At 39.9% G+C, this 18,175-nt stretch overlaps 1 protein-coding gene across 1 annotated transcript in view; it reads right to left on the reverse strand.

The window, feature by feature from the left end:
* Positions 1–704: 704 nt before the first annotated feature.
* VPS35 (VPS35 retromer complex component) overlaps positions 705–18,175 on the reverse strand; it is a 45,894-nt gene continuing 28,423 nt past the window's right edge. Inside the window, exons 11-17 of the mRNA XM_050923072.1 lie at positions 16,568–16,775; positions 15,698–15,853; positions 8,035–8,157; positions 6,225–6,404; positions 4,553–4,792; positions 3,367–3,510; positions 705–1,675 (exon numbers count right to left, since the gene is read on the reverse strand). Coding sequence (XP_050779029.1) covers positions 1,496–1,675; positions 3,367–3,510; positions 4,553–4,792; positions 6,225–6,404; positions 8,035–8,157; positions 15,698–15,853; positions 16,568–16,775 — 1,231 coding nt within the window. The 3' untranslated portion in view covers positions 705–1,495. The remainder of the gene's footprint in view (positions 1,676–3,366; positions 3,511–4,552; positions 4,793–6,224; positions 6,405–8,034; positions 8,158–15,697; positions 15,854–16,567; positions 16,776–18,175) is intronic.

The raw sequence follows: 18,175 nt of genomic DNA on the forward strand, positions 1-18,175 counted from the left end.
AGCACTCATCACCATAGCATAGAATCTGCAGTATCGAACCAGTTGCCTGGATCACCAGAGATTTCTAGGTGTTCTCCCACCAGCATCAGCATGTCAGCACAGACTTCTATACTCTTTGCCCAAATGGGTCTACTGCTGCTATTTGTACAAGGCTAATAAAACAGTTTTTGGTAGGTGTTGGGGTTGACTGTTAGTCCTTAAGTTGAGTTAGGACCAGGTAGAGGACACATCTTTTAGTGGAATTCCCTTGCAGAATGAGACAACCAGTTTCTTACACAGACTGACTTTAGCAGCTGGCCCCGTAACCAGTTTTGTAAGCCTCCTCCATCTACTTTTATTTTCCTCACCCCTTAATATATGGGGTGTTCTGGCTGAAGGCTATCTGGCGGTGTACTTCCTTTAGATTCTAGTGGGGTATTTTACTGTATGACAGATCTCACAATAGGCATTCTATAAACTAAAAAATATATACAATTTCAGCCATATGCTGATAATAAATGTGTGGCAGTGTTTCTTGGCTGAATTCTGATGTTAGGTAGCCATTTTATAATCCAGTCATCTGCATTCATTCGAACACCAGTGTACACTCCCTATTAGTTTGAGTTAAATGCACTTGGATTTTATGACCCCACCCGTGATACAAGAAATTTACTTTTGCTTTTACTGTAACAAACATTAAATGCAGCAGACATCAGACATAAAACCAGAGTTAATAGCAACTTTATTGTTTCAATGGTGCAAAATCATGATACTGAATAAACTTGTGTAATGCATTTTTCCCTAAATTTACAATGGTTATACATATACACTATATAGATCACAATTTCTCTATTTTTTTATACTATTTGGAACAAAATTATCTTGATAAATACGCCCTGTGCACAGTACTGGCCCTCACTGAATGTCACAGAGCCCTAATATGCAAAATATAACTTTTGTTTCTGAGCATGGTGTTTTAAAACTCTCCAAACATGCATTAATATATTCTAGTTTTTAGGGAAGATATTACACTTAGACTTAACTTGCACTAAAAGAAAAGCTCAAGCAGAATCCAACAAACAATAGCCCTCAAAATCAAATGCACTATTAAAGAAAAAAAAATCAGATCACTTTGAGATGGATAGCCACTGCCAGGTTAGAGTTCCATAGTGCTACAGAAGCAACAGTGAACAGAGACAGAAAAGATAGGTCAGAATGTGGAATAAAAGAGCCCCCATGTCACATGAATTTTAAAGAAACGTGTCCAGTCATGCTAACATGATCAAATCTATAGTTGCTGGTCCAATCTGAACACCCTTTAAATTTGTTAACATATTGAACACAAGTGTTTGGAAGTGCTGAACTGAACACATCACATTTAAATGAATTGTAACCTAACTTGGCATTTCTGAAAGGCACAGTCTATTAAATCTATCATAATAAAAAGACATACTGTGTGTAGATGGAAAGACAGAAATAAGTACAGTGTGTGCATGTTTGTGCAAGTGTGTCTTCTTTAAAGGACAAGACCATCGTAAATTGGCCCTTCGGATTCTGGTGATTCCCTCCTCAAACGCAGATGCTCCAGTGTGTTATGAAAATGTTTGTTAATTTGTTCCGTTTCTTCAGTAGATTCAAGGTTTGGAAGGTCTTCTCGTATCTTTTGTATGAGCTGATTCAAAACCTGAATTGTCACCTATAATAAATATATAAATAGCTAAATCCTACTAGTAAATGACAGCTGAGCACATTTAAGAGAGATCTTTTCACCCACAGACCTTGCCTCCAAGTAAGTGCAGTTAAGGCACAAGAGAGAGAGAGTCTTGCAGCTCTACCATAGGCTTGTTTGACAATGATTTTGTACCTCTATTTACTCATCTTTAAAATAGGTACAATGCTTCTTACCTCACAAGAGTCTGCAAAGGCTTATTCAGCAACATGAAAACACTTCAAAATCCCTTGTAAAGAATTATAGTGCCAAGTTTATTCATTTCTATTCACTTTTCTAATAACCTTAGAATTAGAGCAGCTTCTATTGTACACAAAGCAGTTCCCGAAGTCTGGGATTTTCAATGGCGCTTAAAGGAGTCTGGCATCCAACTCACTGGAATTCAATGGGAATTGAGCATCCTTAGGCTCATCCAAAAACCCACCCTAAACTTTACGTAAAGTACAAGGCATACACAGGGAATCATTTCATCTACTGTTAAGTGCAGCTGCCTCTGAGGTGAAGCACAGTAACTATTTAACAAGACAGTACTACAGAACAGAAATCTATTGGATTTAGCATACATCTGACTACAGTGATAAGAGAATTGATTTTCACAGTAGAATCTACTGAGAGTATCAATGCAGTTTGTGCAAGCCACAGAAAAATGCTTCAAATAAATCACAGAAAAGATAGGTCCTCTGAAACTAAGTTTTGCATCTTGGAAGGGTATGTTAATTAAGTACAAGGCAGCCTCTGAGGTATGTTAAGCACTGAAACCTAATTAGGCACCAAACCACGCAACTTTATTTCACAGTAGCAGTATCACAAAGCATACAAAACTCAAAAGTTACCCTATACTCATTTTCACAATCAGATACCATATTGTATCTGAAGTCCATTTTAAGTCAGTACAATACCAGAAGCCCTATTGATAAATGTTTGCATCTGAAGCAAATTAGAACCAGTTCTCTTCCCGGGCACAATATCTAAACATTTTCCTCTAACAGTTGTCTTTCCCCTTTCACATACATACAAGCAAGATGTACAAAATTAAACATGGTATCTACAACTAAAATTAAACTTTAGGAGCTGAGTCCCAATAAATCACTTTATTATTCACCCTAAGCTCCTCACCCTTATATTCATCTTCACTTACAGTGGCTAGTGGGTAATACAAGAACTTCTACTGAACATCTACATTTTATATTATAACCTGCTCTACACCTAAAAATTAGGCTGACCTAGCTACAATCACTCAAGGCTGTGAAATTTTCAGATCCTGTGAGATGTAGTTAGGTTGACCTAATGTCCACTGTGGAATACTTGCACTGACCTAGCTATTGCCTCTTGGGGAGGTGGATCACCTACATCAACCAACAATCCCCTTCTGTCAATGTAAGAAGCATCAACACTACAGCAGCACAGCTCTTTCCTCCAAGAAACTAGGAGACAAATGGCAATTGCAATAACTTTGAAAAAAATCCCCTTTTTTCCCCAGACATAGAACTGATCCACTACTTTGTCAAGCAAAGGCAACACTAAGTAAGCGGTGCTATGGGATGCATTTAACTCACGTAATTAGGAGAGTTGGGTATAAACTGTAGTGTAAGAAAAACTTCAAATAGGATTCAAGTAAGAAAAATCCTATGGTTCTATATTACATCATCTTCACTTACCGCATCATTTTCTTTTTCGTAAAAATAGATGTATCTGTTCAGAATTTCTATAAAGAGCTGAACTTGGAGTGAAGGATCCATGCACTGATTTGCTATCTTTAGAGCCTTTTTCAAGCATTCCATTACTCTCTTCGTTCCGTGAAGCTAAAGACAGAGAAAACAAAATGTTTATATATAGGGACAAATGTAAGCTTTCAACACCATTCTAACCAACACCTGAGTGGCCAACAGTCAAGAACACCTGTGTACCAGGGATCTTGCATAGCCTAAGCACAAGAACAAGCAAAAACGTACATAAATTCACCCATCTATTAAGAGCATACAAGCACTCCTTGAGACACGACTACGAATGCACCAACATTTTTCTTAAAAAGCTTTATATTTACTGTCTCAGAACATTTTATCAGTGTACATACTTGCCTAATGGCATCCGCTCTAGCTAAGGTGGCAAAAGCTTTCATTATAAACCCTGTATAAGTTTTTATCATACTAAAACTTTCTGAAAGAGTCATCAACTGGGCTGAATTTGTTGCTTGATCTTTGCAGGAAGGGGGCCTTTAAAATTTAATTTGAGAAAAATCCCTTTAATCTCCATGTAATTGAAGTGTTAAATTTTCCCCTTTTAAAAAAAAAATTGCAATCGTTTCTACACATGAAGTAGGACTACAGTAAAGTCAGATAAGTATGAAACTTGGTCAAGTCCTCAACAAGGATTGCTGCTTTGAGTTTGAAAAAGAAAAAAAAAAAAGATTTTGGAACCCACTTGGTCATTTTGAAAGTTACCTGCACAGAACACACAATAAAATAAGTCTATAAATGAACACTTCAATATGGCACTGCGGCTAATTTAGTACTCATTTCTACTCCCACGTAAGTCAATAGTTTTTTCTACTGATTTTAGGCAATATGGGATCTGTCCTTAACTGCATGCCTTTCAAAATTTGCACTATTCAGATGTTCATAACTTTTTAGTTACAGAGCTTATTTTACTTACTTTGTAGTTCTCATCAAGCCAAGTTTTAGGAAAGTCAAATTTAGTTGTTTTGTAATAGATAACATAAAACAGACTTTACATCATAGCTTATCTAAGGTCTTCATAGACATGAAACCAAAACTCTTTGGAAAAAGAGTCAGACACCCAAATGGTGGGAAAATACCTAAAATTTTTGTGAATATGCCCTCCTACCTCCTCTCCATTTTTGTCAGTGTTTCGGCCAGACCAAAACAGGTGGGCACAAGTGCTTACAGCCCGGCACTGGTCTGGCTTCTTAAGCAGCTTTGAAGCTGCAAGTGCACACTGAGTTCTCAAAGGCTCATGGTTCTCCTCACTGAAGCATTTCATCCTTTCAAATGTTCCAATTATCAAGGTGATTGCAGCCAGCTGTGCTTTTGAATCACTGATTTCATCTTCATACAGAGAGAATGCCTAATACAACCAAGAGAAGAGGAGATGAAACAAAGTTACAATTACTGTTCCTTACAGCATTATCAGCAAAGGGAATGTAAGTAAGTGCGTGTTCTAAAAGCTCTTTGGAGCTTTGTGGGTGGAATTCCATACACACTTTTAGGTTGAATACTTAGTAAACAGGACACAGATTAATTCCTGCATGCAAAGAACCAAGCTAGAAAGCCAGAAACAAAAAAAAACAAACAAGCAAGCTTGTCTGAAGCAGCCACCAAAGACACACGCAAAACAAACAAAACAAAAAACCTTGTGGCTATTACAAATCATCTTTAAAATACTCTCAAAAACTTTACTAAAGCTTTGCTTAACCTTTAGTTAAAATGGCTGCTTAAGACAAGGAGCTTCCTATTACAGACAACCCTTGGTGCAGGCTCCACTCTATATCCAGAATACGTAAAATTGTACAGGGGATGGTAAAGCCAGTAAGGGGTAAATTAGTGACCCTGGGTAGTAAATCCCACTGATATGAATGTCCAGCATAAAAACTATTCGTAAAGAGGCAATGCAAGTGTCTCATGAGGAAAAGACCCTCTTATTTAAAAAGACTGGGCACATACACACACACCTGACAATATCAGTCTCACTTTCATAAAACAAGATTCTATACACAACTTTTAAAAGTCCCACACCACCCACAATTAGACAGTGAAGCACAGCACACACTGCATGTCTCAACTATCCACACCTGGCATTGCAGACACAGGGCAATACTCTGGTGGGGTGAGGGGCGGGGGACAACTTTCAAACAGTTCTCTCTCAGTCTTCATAGTTGATGTGTTAAGAGCAAAGAAGAGGTTGGCCTCAAACATTCATTGTTTTCCAGTAATCTGGTCAACGTTGAGCGAAGTTAGCTCAAGGAGTTATTCAACAAGGATCTATGAAATAAATGTGGTTCATTTTCAGATAAAAAGGACTATCTGAAATAAGTTTTGTGGATTTTAGCAGCAGGACCCAGTATGAAAACTCAACACAGCAACTTCTGAAGCTTATTGTAAATGTCTTCGGGTTTTGCCACATCAGACAGGTAGCTGGAGCTTTGGAATAAGACTAGAAAACTTGCTGAAGCAGCATTTGAGGTCAGAAGAAGCCACATTCTCCAATGAAAGGACTGCTGGAGCAGCAGGTGGCACTGCTGTGCTCCAGAAGTTGTTAAATTAAAGCACTTGTTCAGGCAGGGAGAAGCTAGACATAACATGGGGCTGCAGGAGTAAAAGGGAAGATTCAGGGGTCTCTTCCTGAAGAGGATCAGTTGCTAGAATCACACCTTCAGCGATCTTTGTAGTTAAATGACAGATTTAATTTCTATAGCCAACCCATAACAAAGACAAACTAGCCACACTAAGTTTTTAAAGCAATGCAGGTGAAAAAAAATATTCAGCAACATCATTGTTACCTGGGACATGAATTCATAGGCCACTGTTTCATGGTTTTCAAAACCAATTTCTCCAGCAGCCAGTGCTCCTTGGAGAAAAAGCCGCAGAGGCAGCTCTGCCAGTTCTGCTTTGATTAAAGCACTGATGGTCTGATGTGCAAAAGAGAAGATCTTCTGGCATTTCTTTTCCCATTTGTCATCCTAAAGAAATACGGTTAAGTCAAAGCTTGGACTAAGCCATCACAACAGCAAGAAGGGTAAGATTCAGGAGAGGAAAGTAATCAAAATATGTTCATTACTCTTATTCTCTCTCTCAACTGATATCATTCAGCTTTGCACACTAATTAAGAAAGCAGAATGTTTAATCACACAAAATCTGTTTGCACTACTGTAACTTGGTGTAGAATTCTCAGTCGTCTTTCACAGAAAACCTTCCATTTATGACAGTTCAAAAGTAGCACTAAATATCACCTTCCCCACCACAGAAATGTATACCCACTTTTGGGGCACAGTTACCATGATTATATTTAATGCTCACAAGCAAGTCAGCCCAACCACAAAACAGTGAATGTACACGTGATGTAAAGAAGAGAGTTGTGAACAGAAGTCATTATAAAATATAATCTTAAATTACATAACAGATTTTGATGCTCACCCTGAAAATATTTGGATGAGGAATGGTCTAACATCTCCAATACCAATCAACAACATCATACAAAGTGTGGAACAAACGTTTTACTGCAACAAAAAGGTCTTTGGATGAAGTGAGATTGCTAGTTTTCAAGGGGCCAGAGTGAAGTAAACTCTGCAGAATTTTTTTCAAGTATGTACAATTTAGTAGTTACCGCATTATAATTAAACTGAGAGACGGAATTATTTGCTTTCAAAAGGGCTAACGTTTTTAAAGATAGTTTATTTTAACTTTATGTACTTTTAGAGCTGCAGGTATCTAGCCTGATTTTAAGTAGCAATTTCACTGCAGTCACCTGAAGTATGCTCCCTTAATCATTCGCTGCATGATATCAGGTCGTTAAAGTCAGCCACTTCCAGTCTCAGAACATAATCTAGAACAGGGGTGTGCAAACTTTTTGGCCCAAGGGCCACATCAGCATTGCAAAACTGTTCAGAGGGTCAGGTAGGGAAGGCTGTGCCTCCCCAAAACAGCCTGATCCCCACCCCCATCTGCCCCCTCCCACATCCTGCCCCCTGACTGCCCCCCTCAGAACCCCCGACCCATCCAACCCCCATGCTCCTTGTCCTCTGACTGGCCCCTCCCAGGACCCCCGCCCTCTGACTGCCCAACCACCTCCCCCTAGAACCTCCACTTCATCCAACTGCCCCGTTCCCTGACTGCCCCTTATCCAAACCCCTCCATCCTCCCCTTACCATACTGCTCAGAGCAGCAGGAGCTCGCAGACATGCTGCCCAGCAGGAGCAGCGGGTCAGAGCACTGGTGGCATAGCATGCTGTGGCTCTAGGGGAGGGGCCAGGGGCTAGCCTCCCTGGATGAGAGCTCAGGGGCCGGCCAGGACAGGCCCGTGAGCCATAGTTTGCCCATCTTTGATCTAGAACTATCCAAGTTTACATCCAATTTTTGTTTCATAAAATTTTTTAGCTACGAACCTGAGTGGATTAACAAAAAAACAACTCTCTTGGCTGCTTGAGAAATTGATTTGCGTTCTTATTTAATATCTGCTTTCAGAAGATGAAGAAATCAGATTTTAAAACCCTGTATAAAATTTTGAACTACACAGTAAATTTTAGACAAACAAAAGATTGTTTTTTAGGAGGACAGGCCTAGAAGCAAATACACAAAATGTGCGTAACTCACCACTTTGGAATTCTCCTTGTAGCGAAAGGCAAGCTGGTATGCAGCAAAAACCAAGGGTGCCAGTGTGAAACGAATACGTTGGTTTCCACCTGCACCAAAGTGTTTCCGGGCAGTGTTTAAAATCTAAAATGAAAGGAGTAAAATTATTTTCATAAGCCTAGAGATATTTTCACATTTGCTTTTTGGACCATATAGTGGCTTATGCCTTTAGAAATTAGGGAATTATTTTCAGTGAATGAATACAAAGCTAGCTTTAGACCTCTCAGATCAAATCTACTAATTAATACCACAACGGTCCATTGAAAAAGATTCCGGAGAGCAATTTAAAACATTAAAAAAAACATGAAGGTGCTTGCACAAGTGCACTGTGTGCATAGCCCCTTTTGACAAGACTGTTGACTGGAAGGAGTATTAAGAGTTGAGAACCCAAGGTTGAGAGCATGTTTTAAGCACAACATATGCACAGGGTGAAACAGCTTGCATAGTTATAGAGAAAGCAGTTTTTCAATGCATATTGAGATTCATCTTCAAGTTACTTCTTGTTTGTAGTTTTTGTATAGAACTCCAATCCTAAACATCTGTAGATTACTTTCCATTTCTGCAAGTGCTGATAATTGCTTAATATTTAAATATTCCCACAGCCACACCACTAAACATAGGTGTCATTTTCAGTCCCAGAAGGTGACTCAGAAATGGGTATTCAGTTGTGCAGGATCATTCTGTGGGCTTGTCTTCACAGCAACAAAGACTAGTAACTCAAGCTAACAGAGAGGCCACCCTGCAAGACCCTCAGCACACAGAGCAATTGGATAAGCAGCTAATGAGCTATGTCCTGTAGCTGTATCCTGACTGCATTACTAATTCAAGCATTAGCAGCACTTGAGCTTTAATCCACACACAAACTGGCCAGCTAGTTAAGGTTAAAGCAGCACTAAACTCTAGCTTGAGTTGCGTGAGAGAGTGTGGTGACAGGAGCCGGGTAAATGACAACACTTGAGTTATACCTTGAGCTAACACTGTAGTGAAGACAAACACAAACTTGGTATTAGTCTTTCAGAAAGACAGGAGGACTATTCTTAAATATAAGTATAACTTGTTAAGTATAACAAGGGGGGTTCTGCAGGGGTCTGTTTTGGGACCAGCTCTGTTCAATATCTTCATCAACGACTTAGATATTGGCATAGAAAGTACACTTAAGTTTGCAGATGATACCAAACTGGGAGGGATTGCAACTGCTTTGGAGGATAGGGTCATAACTCAAAATGATCTGGACAAATTGGAGAAGTGGTCTGAGGTAAACAGGATGAAGTTTAACAAAGACAAATGCAAAGTGCTCCACTTAGGAAGGAACAATCAATCAGTTTCACACATAGAGAATGGGAAGAGACTATCTAGGAAAGAGTATGGCAGAAAGGGATCTAGGGGTTACAGCGGATCACAAGCTAAATATGAGTCAGTGTGATGCTGTTGCAAAAAAAGGAAACATTCTGGGATGCATTAACAGGTGTGTTGTGAGCAAGACACGAGAAGTCATTCTTCCGCTCTACTCTGCGCTGGTTAGGCCTCAACTGAAGTATTTTGTCTAGTTCTGGGCACCGCATTCCAAGAAAGATGTGGAGAAACTGGAGAGGTTCCAGAAAAGAGCAACAAGAATGACTAAAGGTTTTGAGAACGTGACATATGAAGGAAGGCTAAAAGAGGACATGATAGCAGTTTTCAGGTATCTAAAAGAGTGTCATAAGGAAGAGGGAGAAAACTTGTTCACCTTAACCTCTAAAGATAGAAGAAGCAACGGGCTAAAACTGCAGCAAGGGAGGTTTACGTTGGACATTGGGAAAAAGTTCCTACCTGTCAGAGTGGTTAAACACTGGAATAAACTGCCTAGGGAGGTTGTGGAATCTCCATCTCCGGAGATATTTAAGAGTAGGTTAGATAAACGTCTATCCGGAATGGTCTAGACAGTATCTGGTCCTGCCATGAGGGCAGGGGAATAGACTTGATGACCTCTCGAGTTCCCTTCCAGTCCTAGAATCTATAAATAAAATATTGTCTTTTAACAACTACAAAAATTAGCTTATTCCTTCTATTACCCTTTTTGTTTGTGTTATATTTCTGATACACTCATGGCACTGATCCACTGAATGCTTCTTAAAGTGAAGAGAAATGTTTCAGAAGGTGAGCTTCAAAGGGATCCTCCCTGTGAGAAGGCTGGGCTCCAGCCCAAACCCAAATGTCTACACCACAGTTAAACAGCTCCTTAGCTCAAGTCCGAATCAGCTGGCCCAGGCCAGCTGCAGGTGTCTAACTGCTGTGCAGACATACTAATAATCTTTGTGTGACTCAGCAGTGTGACCCTCCTCACACTGTGACCAGCAGAACAAACACTGTCATAAGAAAAAACTGTTCTGGCTCAATATTGTCTGATGTCAAGTCAATACGTTTGATTTTACCTTGTCGGGGAGAATATTGGAAGTATGGAGCAAAGTTAGCCATTAGATAGAAAATTTAAATACAACCTGATAGGTTACAGGTGAGTTTGGTTAAGACTAGTCACCCTGATAAGCCAGATGGAATAGGCAAAAACTTAGCTTGTCTGGCTGAAGTGTATTCCTCAGATCTGCATTTTATTTTAAAAAGGGGGGAGCGATTTTCACTTTTCATATTTCTAGAACTTTTGAAGCAAGAAATTCAGGGTCTCATTTTTTTGTTTTTAAGTGCACTATTTATAGCTCCATGCCTACTGTCTGTATGTGTGTCAGTGTAATTACCACAACTGGAAATGCATTAGGTAATTGTATGCACAAATGCTAGCTAGTTGTCTTCACATGCAAATGCCTGAATTTCATGGCCAGCTACATTAATGGGTGCAAACTACATTCTTAACTTGCACACATGTAGAGTGGAGCCCAGAACATGCAGAAACTTCACATATCAATGAAAGCAAAAATTACTATCACACAAAGTACCTTTTCAGTAAGTCTTGGTGGTCAACACAATACGAGTTAAGTACCCATTATCTCCATATTTATTCTTACACCCATGATATGTTTGCACCACTTCCCTGCTCTTCATAGAGAGTTTTACTCACGAGTTTTCCAAACATTTAAGTTAGGTCAAACTTCTCGTTTTCTCTTCCATGTACAACCCTCCCCAAAAGTTGGCTGGCTCTGTCCATGCATTATTCTTTTTGTAGTTCCACCACATGCTAGTTCTAAAGCCCGTTCATCAAGAAGGCATTCTGCCTAGTGCTGTGAACTGTTTATACCTCAGCTTTTTCTTCCTATTTAAAAAAAAGTTTCATTTTTTCCTATTGCAAATAAAGTCAGAGATCCCTACATACAAGGTTGTCAGAATCAAGGCATTTTTCCAAGAATGGAGATAATAGTGAATACATCACAATAAATAAAAGTTAATCAGACCAAATCACTGTGTTATGGAAATTAGAAGCACAAATCTTTGTTCTAAGAATGCCAATCATAATTATAGGTAAGTAACACTCTAGACCCCTTTCAGACTTATAGCGTGAAGAAAATGTACCCCGCCCACTAAGAACCACATTAGAATGATTGTTGAAGTTCCTAAAAAGATGCTATTCTAAATTGGAAATCTGAGTGACATTTGTAACAATGCATTTTTTTAAAATAAATTGATAATCCCTATCCAGGTCTCAGAATTAAAATGTCAAGTTACTATAGCCACTGAGCTTTCTTACTATACCATATTCCTAACATGATTTTGAAGAGTTCGACGAATAATATAAAAAGCTGAAGAATCTGACTCTGCATATACAAATAATTCTCCTCCTTCATTTTTCCATACATAAAGTCTACATGTAAATGCAGAGACAAGGTGGGTGAGGTAATATCATTTTTTGCCAGGGTTCTGCCACACTCTGGGTAAGGCACTGCAGTTTTGGAGGCAACACCCTTGTGCTTCCCCCAACTCTGTCCACGGGCTCAGGGCTTCTGTCCACGGGGAGCGCCGGGGCTCGGGGCTGAAGCCACACACTGCTCCTGGCTTCAGCCCTGTGGGAAGAGGAGAGGGTCCTAGCCCTGTTGCTCTCAGCTTTAACGGGGGGATGGCTCCCAGGCTCAGCCCCGCATCACTCCCAGCTTCAGCCCTATGGGAAGGTGCCATGGCTCAGGGCATCAGGTTTCAGCCATGGGGCCCTGCAGACCCCTGAAAGGGCTTGCAGACCCCATGGAGGCAGTGGACCACTGGTTGAGAACCACTGGTTTATTGTATCAACTTCTGTTGGTGAGACAAAAAAGCTTTAGGGCCATACAGAGCTCTTCTCTGGGTCTCAGAAAGATACTCCGAGTATCCCTGCTAAACGCAAGGTGGAATAGATTGCTTTGCATAAGTAGCAGGCACATACATTCAAGGAAGTGGCCCATTAAACACCTCTGCAGCAAAGAGAGGGGGGTTACAGATTGTCGCAATAAGCCATAAATCCAGTCTCTGTTCAGTCTATGATTTTTAGGGTCTATCAGAGTTTTGTGGTTCAAAAACTCATGTCTCTCACCAACAGAAGTTGGTCCAATAAAAGATATTTTCTCATCCACCATGTCTCTCTAATATACTGGAACAACTGCTACAACTACATTGAATATGTAAAATACAGATCAGAGTAAGTAGCAGACCATTTATTCATCTCCTTCATTATTCCCTGCTTAAGCTCTTAATGCATCCCACATGTTGATCCAATTTGCATTTGATTTATGCACTGCATTCTGTACAGGAGATATTTGAAATCTTAGATATTACATGCAAACAACTGTCAGCATCCTACAACACCTTGTGAGGAATTAAATTACAGGAAAAAAATCACTTAAGAAAATCCTGATATAAGATTCCTTGATGTTCATCAATAAGCCATCAACCTGTCTCCCTCTTAATTTCCTGTATTCTTTCTAACAGCTTCAGAAAAAAGCAATTTATAGAATTCTACCCCTCAAAAAAGCCATTTAAAAGATGTGCTTCCAGGACTACTTTACTGGTCAGTGTGACTGATAATGTCACATTTTTAGAGGAAGAAACACAGGTAAACCATTTTTAAGAAGACTATAGCTTCAGTTGAAGTGGACTGAGAAGTGTTTAATTCAAGTATCAGAGGGGTAGCCGTGTTAGTCTGGATCTGTAAAAGCAGCAAAGAATCCTGTGGCACCTTATAGACTAACAGACGTTTTGGAGCATCTTGTTTAATCCAAGTCATTCAACTAATGAAAAGTTCAGGGCAATCAGTGTAGTTGTACGCTAAAAATCATTTCTATTAAAAATATACTTGTTTCCAGTTAACAGCTCCTCTTATAGCATAAAAACAAAAGTTCTCCTCAGAGGCTCAGAACCAAGGTCACTTAAGACCATCTATCAACAACACCTAGAAACCAGCATTTTTGACCTCAGCCCCCTGAAGACTGGTCTTTACCCGATTATTCATCACACTTCTACTTCCTGCAGCTACTCTTCTTCCAGTTACAACAGAGGGGACAGTACTCAAAAAGAGGGCTCGTGTCATTGCTTAACATATGCATTTAACAAACTAACCCCTGCACAAACTAACATTAAGACAATGAATTAGTGAAGAGAAAGGGAGATTTTACTGCAAGATGCAGGTAGAAACATTTTCCCATACCATGAGGAGAACTCTTCCCCCCCGCGGGCAGTTCAGACATCAGCCTCACACTTTAGTAGCTATGGTGTCTTGACACCATAAGGGTGGAGGCCTTCTGAAGTACACTTAAAAGGGTTCTCAAATTACTAATACAAAAGTCCAGTCAGTAAGGGCTGCAACAGCTCCCTACAGGCATATCAGCTTGTCAGACTTACATATAGGCATTGATATTTTAAATACATGCTCCTTTCTATAGAGGGCCATTACCCAACAATTTGTGCCACACAGAAGCCTGACTCCACAAGATGTAGAATTCTGGCTGAGCACGCTAAGCACTCTCACCTCTCACCAAAGTCAGTGTAAAGCTGACAGCACAAAAATATTTTGATCTTAATCCAGAACTCAGGAATAGCATTGCTGCATGCACATATTGCATAGATGTTTTCTTTTTTAATTGTTGGGGAGGGGTGGGGGCACAGCACAGGCAGGCAGAGAAATGGATGAGTATACTCATCAATGGCTCACCATGTAACAATGAAATTGCTACACTTGGGTAGCCGCTTCATTCATCACAACTTGTAATTTGATCCTTTCTTCATTAAGAAAACCCTTAATGGGATCACCATCATCTAGTAAATCATTCCCGAAGAGACCATCTACATTAAAGGAGTGTTAGGCTTAACCAGAGGGTCTAAAGTGAACAACACTTATTACATTAATACAAAAAAATAAGTCAAACAGCCCTCATCTACACAAAAATAAGTCTATAGTAGTCAGAGTTAAGGTTGTAGTGACCAAATCAAATGCATTACTGATGGGCATTAAAGAGGACTTAAAAAATGCAAGTTTTTTCTGTTCAATTTAATAGCATACATAACCCTCCTCTCCACCTTGGCATTTTTAGTATACCATCTTCATTGTGAATTTAGTTTGGATTTAAAATTCAGCTCTCTAAACTTAGTTTAAAAATACCTGGTTGTATCCAGTGTGTATTTGGGTTTACAATGATCACATGATGTATACTAAGAACGAGAACTCAAGTAGATAGTGTACTCCAGATCAGTTTGCTGCTTACTGACTGCATGGCTTTAGTAAATGAATTCTTGAATACAAACGCTACTAATACCCAACACACACATTTGGAGTAACAGGAAAATGCACAGTTAAAAAAGCCACATCACACTACTTGTATCACTCATAGCAATTCACAGGTGATTGTACAAATAAAAAACAAATCCCAAGAGATGCTTCTGTCCCTTTTTTACCTGCCTTTGCTATACTGATAGTATTTCACACACAAAAAAATCAAAGAACATTAAGGTTGCAAAGTTGAGCACTCAGATGTTTGGAAACGTAAGAATTAAGGTTGCCTGGGCAACTTGATTGACAACCATATGGCTCATCAGCAGGGTTTAGCCTTTATGTGTACTGAGAGAGGAGATGCACACTTTGCTAGTGGGTTTCACAAATACTGACTGACAGCAGAGGAATGGTGAGACTCAGAAAACATGGGTTGTAGTCCACACTCTAGGAGCATGCTCTAGTGGACTACTTGTTCCATTCTGTTTTAATATTTAAGGACACGATTATGTCTCTATTTATAGTAGACACCTATCCCATATAGATTTGGCAATACTGCACGTTGTCTACGATTAGATAGCACAAGGGGATACATTCTCTGACTGCCTCTATGTTCACATATACCCAGAATACACTGGTACATGCAAGACAGTGCACAGATGTTACTTGTTTGAAATTGAAGACGGAAGGCCACTTCAGACAACTTGGCCCATATGACAGAAATATTAACAGCTGTAATCACTCTTGGACTTCTACAGCATCAAGTTTTACACAAGAGTCAACCTGTGTATAGGGAAGTCTAAGCATTCTGCACCCTGATCAGTATTATTAACCAACTAAGATCTAAAAATCAGTTCCTTTGCTTACAGCTGCATTAAAATGTACCTTATAAACAAATGATAGTCTAAGCTATTACACAGGTGGCATGCTGAAGAGAGTGGAATGCATGTGGAAGTGTTAAAACCATACCAGATACTGTTGATCAGGGTCATCTGAATGTAGAAGATGAATAAATCTTCCCACAAGGCTCTGCTCATCAGCAAAGTCCTCAGGGTCAGGGTCTTCGGCAGGCTGATCTGGTTGGTCCTGGATCAGTGTTGATACCAGGTTCATAATTGCATCGACCTGTAAGGAGGACACCACCACATATCCAATGAGGCTTAGAGTGGTATCAAACATGTAATAAACACAAACCTGAGCCAAGCCCATACATTAGATCCTACCAGCACAAACAAGAGTTACTGATCAGGAACACAAACTCTTTACATTACTATTTTAAAAAGCAATTCACAGCACCCAAAGCACACTGGGAAAAGAGACTTCATTATAATTTAAAAGATTCCTTAGTTTATATAGTTCATCCTGTTCTGAAGGGTGACCCTCATAATACAACAGCACCCACTCTGCATGAACAGTAGATCTAATCTCTTCAAATGTGTGTAAGGTACTTTTTTTAAAAACTTGTTTAAATACCTTAGATCAAAACAAAACAAAAAAATCAATGGTAAATTTGCTTTTAGCGAGAGACTTTACATAGCCCCAGCCACACTTGACTTCCACTCATCAATTAGCCAGTTTCCTCTGATAACATCTTGGAGGTTTAGGCACAGTGGACCAGGGAAATGAGTGAAGACGACCTAGATAATTTTGGAGGGGGAGTGTAACTCTACTACGTATGGTAAAGAAAATCACGTGCAAAATTATGCTGTGGTTAGACTATGGTTTTGAGACACACACACCCCCCACATGAAGTCAATTAGTGTTGGTTTCCAAGACTTCATGCAGACAGAAAAACACTAAAGTTTGCGATAGTTAATATTTAGCTGTATCCTTTCATACCTGTTCTTGGGAGACAATTACTGTGTTATAATCCAGTACATTGCTAAGCACGTAACAACTCATACTCTTTCTGGACTCATAGTCAAAGTACTCAAAGAGCGGATGGAAGTGCTTTAGTTTCAGAACTGTCAGGATATTGTTGTAGGTATCAACCGGGATCTTTAGAAGCCGTGTTAGCTCTTTTGAAACAGCACTGCTTGTTGCAATACTAGAATATAAGTAGACAGTAAAAGAAAATTAGAAATCATATATGTTCACTGATATTTAAAAAAAAAGTAATGAAAGCTAAAGGCGGAAATAAGAGTTTCACAACAATATAGTTTCATTGTTCAACATGTGTGTTCAACCACTTGCTTGTAGTAGGATAGAAAAAGCCCTCTACACAGGCCATCTTTGATGGCAATTAAGGTGGAAGTTAAGGCACAAATCCTGCCTCCAGCATGCATCCCAAGTAGCAGGGCTACACACTAGGAGTTGGCCTCCCAGACCAGAGTAGTAGCAGAACTGGATTACAACTACCATTCCAACTGGAGGACCAGAATAGCCATGCCTATGCCCTCCCACCTCTCCTTACCCTTTATGAGGAGGAATGGCCAGTACACATAATTAGATCACTGTGAAATTGTGCAAAGGGAGGCCGCAAGGTAGTGAGCTCAGCTGCGTGCAGGTCATGTGAACCTGCGTAGAGACTCTCCAAATCCTGCCCCCACCTCACAGAGTGGAATCAATTCCACTGTAGCAAGGTCCTCTGTGCCTGAACATCGGGAGCAGGGTTTGCCCATAAATTGCCTATTTACTGGCGGGAGAGAGAAGGGACCTCCGAAGTAGTATTTAATAGATATCTGAACACCACGAACTGAGCTAACCTAGTAGAAGCATCCTGTTCAATTTAGTATGAATCATAGGTAAAAGGGAATGCAAGAATGCAAGTCTGAGTAATTTTTAGAGATTAAGAAATATGATGACATTACTTTAACACTATACAATGTGAAGTGTTTCCTCAACTCTTCCTAGAGTTGCATTTGTTGATTTTTCTTCAGAAATCAAAAGGAAACCTTGAAGATCATATCATAGCTCTTTCAGGAATAATCTCATATTCCTACAATATAACTTGAATGCTGTCCACCCCCAAGGGGTGTCTTATAAAAGATCTGTGTACCTAGGACAAAGGTTAGCACCAATCAACAACCTAATTTATTCAGGGTCTCTTCACTATTGGGTCTTCATCAGTAATTTCAGGATACGTCTATGCTGCATTTAAACACCCACAGCTGACCTGCACCAGCTGACTAGGGCTAAGGGGCTGTCGAATTGCAGTGTAATCATTCTGGCTCAGGCTGAAACTCAGGCTCTGAAACCCCACACGGTAGGAGGATCCCAGAGCCCAGGTTCCAGCCCAAGCCCTAACACCTACACTGCAATTCAACACCCCCTCAGTCTAAGCCCCACGAGCAGAAGTCAGCTGGCACAGGCCAGCCACCATAGTCTAACCACAGTGCAGACATACCCTTACAGACCAAATCATTAGCACCTTTGAAGACAGATGTCATCACTAACCCTTTGAAAACTGCATTTTACAGTCTAGCAAACAAATGAATACTTAAGATA

The sequence above is a fragment of the Gopherus flavomarginatus genome, chromosome 14 (assembly GCF_025201925.1).
Source record: "Gopherus flavomarginatus isolate rGopFla2 chromosome 14, rGopFla2.mat.asm, whole genome shotgun sequence".
In the NCBI taxonomy this organism is placed as follows: domain Eukaryota; kingdom Metazoa; phylum Chordata; order Testudines; family Testudinidae; genus Gopherus; species Gopherus flavomarginatus.